This window comes from Oryctolagus cuniculus, chromosome 9, assembly GCF_051225735.1.
Source record: "Oryctolagus cuniculus isolate XC-2025 breed Fujian yellow rabbit chromosome 9, ASM5122573v1, whole genome shotgun sequence".
NCBI classification, from domain to species: domain Eukaryota; kingdom Metazoa; phylum Chordata; class Mammalia; order Lagomorpha; family Leporidae; genus Oryctolagus; species Oryctolagus cuniculus.
This window is the reverse complement of record NC_142875.1, coordinates 107844951-107851597: the sequence shown is the minus strand read 5'-3', so window position 1 is coordinate 107851597 and position 6647 is coordinate 107844951. Positions and strand designations below refer to the sequence as shown.

The 6647-nt window shown below is 41.0% G+C and overlaps 1 protein-coding gene and 1 pseudogene across 2 annotated transcripts; both read right to left on the bottom strand.

The window, feature by feature from the left end:
* Positions 1-797: 797 nt before the first annotated feature.
* Positions 798-2241, bottom strand: LOC108176120 (ubiquitin-conjugating enzyme E2 D1). Its single transcript, XM_051841635.2, has one exon. The coding sequence runs from the start codon at positions 2074-2076 to the stop codon at positions 1633-1635; it is 444 nt and encodes a 147-aa protein (XP_051697595.2). The 5' UTR covers positions 2077-2241; the 3' UTR covers positions 798-1632.
* A 2891-nt stretch (positions 2242-5132) lies between these two features.
* LOC100343627 (heterogeneous nuclear ribonucleoprotein A1 pseudogene) lies at positions 5133-6328 on the bottom strand (annotated as a pseudogene). Its single transcript, XR_016212987.1, has one exon. The product of XR_016212987.1 is annotated as a heterogeneous nuclear ribonucleoprotein A1 pseudogene (transcript).
* Between the last annotated feature and the right edge of the window lie 319 nt (positions 6329-6647).

Genomic DNA, 6647 nt, shown 5'->3' with positions numbered 1-6647 from the left:
ACAACAAGGTTATTTTGTGCTTTAATAAAATAGTGAACCATGATCAAATACTCAAGTGATTTAAATCCTTTGTTAACGACTACACCCATCACAGATTCCTGCACACTTACACAGCTACTACAATAATCAAGAGCTACAACTGTTCTTAAAAATGACACTCACTCAAGTTTGATAAGCATGCTAAACACTAAAGAGATGTATTTTTCTCAATTTAAACATTGGAGCTTTCTATATTTTCTTAAAATCTACAATCTGCTAATTTAAAGCATTTTGAACTGGCAATTTATAAAAACAGAAGGAAGTATCTATTTAGGATTTTCTTTGTAACTTCTATAATAAAAAATGTTTTTCAAATTGTGATGGCATTAAAATTCTGTTTTAGAAATTTCAGATTTTAAAATGTTAAGAATTACACTGCCTATTACATCTAGAAGAGCATTTTTTTAATTAATCTAGTGATTCCTCAGGTCTACAAACACAATTTTCTTCATGGTGGGTGACACTGCCTTACACTCACTTCAAGACCTTTGCAATAATCCGTTTTAGATGTGATTTAAGACAAACTCCATCTTCTAAATTCTCCTCTACAAGAGACCAAAGTATACGATCTTATAGATACACAATTTAATAAAGAGATACTAACCTAAAGCAATAAAGTTTATAATTAATGGTGATTAATGCCAAACACAATAGACTTCATAGTCACAATTTGGAAATAATTTTCATGCAAAATTTTACACAGAGCTTTAATCCTTACTTATAAAGTAATTTTCACTTTTTTTAGTAATCAAGACAAATAGTAGAAAAAACATTTTATTTATATGGAAAAAGCTACAGTAAGATCTGTAAAAGGTGTTAATATAATGTAGCCCATACAGAAAAAAATTCAAATGTGAATAGCAACAAATAAAAGTTATACATCTTCCTACTTAGCAGTGCAATTAATTCACATTGCAATAAAGTTAAGTCAAGTATACAAAATCAAAACAAGTGTTTCTCCATAATCAGTATACTCAAAATTACAGTGTAAAGATCATTTCAGGTTTAAGAAATTTGCGATCAATCTACAGAATATCCTAAGACAAGGGAGACACAGTTAATTCATTTAATTATCAGCTGTTGGGTTTTTTCAATACTGTTCACAGGAAAAAGTAATGAGTTGACACACATGTAAATAGAATATATTTAGTCTATACAGTAAAAAAATACAAATTATAAAGTGAGCTAACAAAGAATGAAATCTGAATACAGATTTATAAAAGTGACGACATCTTAGACAACACATACAGTATTTCTCATGTGAAAACATCTAGTTTCAGCAAAAAATAATTTGGTTGCTTTTCAGCTGCATTGTAGATCTTGTAAGCTGAAGATGCAGATGTCCAAGTATCTTAAATACCGTAATAAATGTCTTTCTCAATGCATACAAAATGATAAATGTTCTCATCACAGTCTTAAGGGTATTTTTGGAAGTTTGTTTTGTCTTGCTTCAGAAAACACACTTAAGATGGGTAAAAATCAAAGAGTTTCATGGTACAATGAAACAGTAAACAGTGCTCAATTTACTGCTAATGATGAAAAAAACCTAGATTTTACAGTACTCTGGTATATATGAAAAAATTTTTTTTCATTTTACATTGCATATTTCTGAGTCCATTCTCTTGCATGTGTGTTGTATTTTTCTTTGTCTGATTTATATATTTGTGCAATATCTGGTACTAAAGGGTCATCTGGATTAGGATCACAAAGTAGAGAACATATGGACAATAAAACTTTTGATACAGTCAGGGCTGGTGACCACTGGGACCTCAGGATATCTAGACAAATACTTCCATTACTGTTTATATTTGGATGGTGAATTTTTGTTGTGAAAGCAATCTTTGGTGGCTTAAAAGGATAATCTGTTGGAAAATGTACGGTGAGGAAGAAGACTCCACCTTGATATGCACTATTGGGAGGCCCCATAATAGTTGCTTGCCAGTGGAACAAGTCATCTCCCACAGGGCCAGCGGAACAGTGAGCCGGTGGATCACGCTGTAGGTCACTTAATTCCTTCTGAATCCGCTTCAGCGCCATGGGTCAGGGAGGGCAGAGGGGACACCGGCTGGCGGGGGACGGCTGTGGGGCTCGGGGGCGTGGGTGGTCGCGGGCTCGGCTCACGGGCTGCTCGGTTGGATCTGCCCGGTGCGTCCCCAGCTCGCCGCTGGCTGGCTCGCTCCGAGAGCCTGTGGCTGCTCCGAATGTGCCGTGAATATTATTTTTACTATATACATTCATATAAGTATTTACTCCACTGGATTTTATCATATACATAACAATGCCCCTCTTTTCTTTACATTGTGATCACTAACATGAATCCCACATTATGTGATATAAATATTCCCATTTTAAAGCAAAAACAATGTATATATGTATGCATATAATATCACCATATGAAGTGTATATTGCAAAATGTTAAAATTGTTAAATCTTAAAATAAATTTCTAAATAAATTTAAACAAAAATATATTTTATTTTGACTGACACATGGAGAGTAATTATATAGGGTTATTGGGAATAGTATGATATGTAATATGCATTTGCAATATTAATGATCCACTAAGGGTAACTAGCATGTCTATCAACTCAGACATTTATTACTTCTTTGTGTTGAGTATATTCAAAATCATCTTTACTAACTAACTTGAAATATTCATAATTGCTATAAGACATTAGAAGTTATTTCTCATAACCAGTTGCACCTCTGTATCAATCAACATCTTTTCTCCATCACTCTCTGCTACATGCTTCTCAGGCTCTGGTAACCACTCTTCTAGTCTCTGCTTTAAGATCAATGTTTTAGCTTCCATATAAAAGTGAGGACATTTAGGGGGCCGGCACTGTGGCGCATCAGGTTAATGCCCTGGCCTGATGTGCTGGTATCCCATGTGGGTGCCGATTCTAGTTCCGGCTGCTCCTCTTCCAATCCAGCTCTCTGCTATGGCCTAGGAAAGCAGTGGAAAATGGCCCAAGTCATTGGGATCCTGCACCCATGTGAAGACCCAGAAGAAGCTCCTGGCTCCTGACTTTGGATTGGCGCAGCTCTGGCCATTGTGGCCAACTGGGGTGTGAACCATCAGACAGAAGACCTAACTCTCTTTCTCTGTCTCTCTCTGTCTCTCTCTGTAACTCTGACTTTAAAATAAATAAATATATCTTAAAAAAGTGAGAATATTTAGTACTCATCTTTCTGTATGTTGCTTACTTCACTAAAAATAATGTATTCCAATTCTATCCATGCTGCTGCAAATGACAGATTCTAATTCTATTTTATGGCTGAATAATATTGCATTATGTCTATATACAAAGTATTTTTAAAATTAAGAAATACTTAGGTTGATCCCATATCTTGATTTTTGTGAACAGTCTGAAATAAACATGCAAGTGTAGATTCTTGAATACACTGAAGTCAATTCATTTGGTTACAAAAGGAATAGTGGGATTGCTGGATCAAATAATAATTCTGTTTTCAATGGGAATTACTTTTTGGTGGTGTAACCAATCAGCGGTGGAAATATCCCTACTTGATGGATTTGTGATTCTCACTTTGGGATTTCTAAGAAACTCTATTTGGATCCCTGCCCCCCGCCCCACTTTTTGGCATCTCAGTTAAATATTCTTTTTCTTAATAGTTCCTTATTAGTGTTTGATGGAGAATAAAGCTTCTGAGCTCTGAAGATCAGCATGGTTCACTTCACAATGCAGGTTGATAACACTCTCCAATACGACTTGCTACAGCTTGTGGGAGACCTGCCATACACAAGGATAGAGCCATCTGTCTGACACAAGAAAGAAGGAGTAGAACAAACCCCACCACCAAGGCTAGGTAATTAGCATATGCAGAACTATGACAACCAGGCCAATAGGTAACCATGTTCTCTGCTAGGAGCTTAGTAAGCACTGAAGAGCAAGCAACAACTGCTTTCTTCTACTAGTATGTAAGGTCAAGAGCCCTTAAAGAAACTTTCTCTGTGTTTCATGAATGCAAAGATTATGGGTGGTTGAGGTGTTGCATGAAAATCCTCACCAGCGTGGCAGATTCAGCATAAACTGAAGGGCCAGCGCTGTGGCGCACTAGGTTAGTCCTCCGCTTGTGGTGCCAGCATCCCATATGGGTGCTGGTTCTAGTCCCCGTTGCTCCTCTTCTAGTCCTGCTCTCTGCTATGGCCTGGGAAGGCAGTGGAGGATGGCCCAAGTGCTTGGGTCCCTGCTCCCAATGGGAGACCAAGAGAAAACACCTGACTTCTGTCTTTGGATAGGCATAGCTCTGGGATTGCAGCCATTTGGGGAATGAACCAATGGAAGGAAGACCTTTCTCTCTGTCTCTCTCTTTCACTGTCTGTAACTCTACCTGTCAAATAAATAAATAAAAAATCTTTTTTTTTCAAGAGAATTAAATCGTTTATTGATTACACAGGATAATGGATGATACACAGCTTCATTCCCATCTGTAATTTTATCTGGTACCATTATTCAATTTAGATATATTGCAAAGGATGTGCCAACAATCATTCTTATAACCAAATAACCCCATGACTTTGCTTGGGTGGCTTTTAATGGTGAACTTCAGAAGGTCACAACAGTAACTCATGTATCTGAGAACAGCTTCTCCACCCAAGCATTTTGTAAATAAATCTCAAATGGAACCTGGCATCAGCCTGATGAATTCTGACTTTACACTTTTTGGGGAAGTTTACCAAGATGGCTTCAGAGTAGACTAACTTTACACAGCACATTAAAAAAAAAAAACACATTTATTCAGCGTCATGATCAGACTATTACATTTAGCAATCAACAGCATGGGTGCAAAAGAAAAAAAAAAGAAAAAACTACATTAAAACCCTTTGTTGGAATGCTTTACACTTTCCACAGAACAGAAACTAAAATAACCTGTTATACAATTAGTCACAAATACAGTCCTCGAGTTTTTTTGCCCATACACACATGAGTATTGTCTAAAACATGTCTTCTTTGTAGCAGCTAGGCCCTGCCACCACTGTGCTTGGCTGAGTTCACAAATCTGTTGTAACCTGTAGCTTCCCTGTCACTTCTCTGGCTCTCCTCTCCTGCTAGGCTTTGGTTCCTGGCAGTTATTAAAACCTTCTGCCACTGCCATAGCTGCTGCTGCTGCTAGAACCACCATAGCCACCTTGATTTCGTGGTTTGGCAAAATTTTGGCCGCCACCACCATAGGGGCCAGAGCTTCTGCCTCCAAAATTTCCTCCCTTCATGGGTCCAAAATTTGAAGATTGATTGTTGTAATTGCCAAAATCATTGTAGCCTCCGCTGCCTCCAAAATTGCTTCCACTACCACCGCCAAAGCCGCCTCCGCCGTTGTTATAGCTGTCATAGCTGCCACTCCTGCCATAGCCACTGCCCTGGTTTCCATAACCCTGTCCACCACTTCCATAGCCTCTGCTTCCTCCAGAGTAACCAGGGCCGCCTCCTCCATAACCACCGTCATTACCAAATCCATTGTAACCATCCCCACTGCCACCATAACCACCTCCACCGCGGCTGCCGCCGAAGCCACCACGACCACTGAAGTTTCCTCCATGACCAAAGTTGTCATTGCCACCAAAACCACCTCCACGACCACCACCAAAGTTTCCAGAACCACTTCGACCTCTCGGGGTGGACGAAGTGCTGGCCATCTCCTGCTTCGACAGGGCCTTCCTCACTTCACAGTTGTGGCCATTCACAGTGTGGTATTTCTGAATGACAATCTTATCCACGGAGTCATGGTCATCGAAGGTCACAAAAGCAAAGCCCCTCCTCTTGCCACTGCCTCGGTCAGTCATGATCTCAATCACCTCGATTTTCCCGTACTGCTCAAAGTGATCTCGGAGGTGATGCTCTTCAGTGTCTTCTTTCATGCCACCCACGAAGATCTTTTTCACAGTGAGGTGGGCACCTGGTCTTTGGGAATCTTCTCTCGACACAGCCCTCTTTGGTTCCACAACTCTTCCATCCACTTTGTGTGGCCTTGCGTTCATGGCCGCATCCACCTCCTCCACGGTGGCGTAGGTGACAAACCCAAAGCCCCTGGAGCGCTTGGTGTTTGGGTCTCTCATTACCACGCAGTCCATGAGCGTGCCCCATTGCTCAAAATGGCTCCTCAGGCTCTCATCGGTCGTCTCAAAGCTCAGCCCTCCGATGAAGAGCTTCCGCAGCTGCTCGGGCTCCTTGGGCGACTCTGACTTCGACATGACGGCGGTGGGAAGAGAGAACTCGACGATGCTTCCTCGGCGGCGTCCGCAGGCAGAAAGGAGTAAGCCAACGAGTGTATCCCAATAAAAAATCTTTTAAAAAAAAAAAGGTAGAGCAGGCTGGCGCCGCAGCTCACTAGGCTAATCCTCCACCTGCGGCGCCGGCACCCCTGTTCTAGTCCAGGTCGGGGCGCTGGATTCTGTCCTGGTTGCTCCTCTTCCAGTCCAGCTCTCTGCTGTGGCCCAGGAAGGCAGTGGAGGATGGCCCAAGTGCTTGGCCCCTGCACCCGCATGGGAAACCAGGAGGAAGCACCTGGCTCCTGCCTTCGGATCTGTGCAGTGTCAGTCAGCCTTAGCGGCCACTTGGGGGGTGAATCAATGGAAAAAGGAAGACCTTTC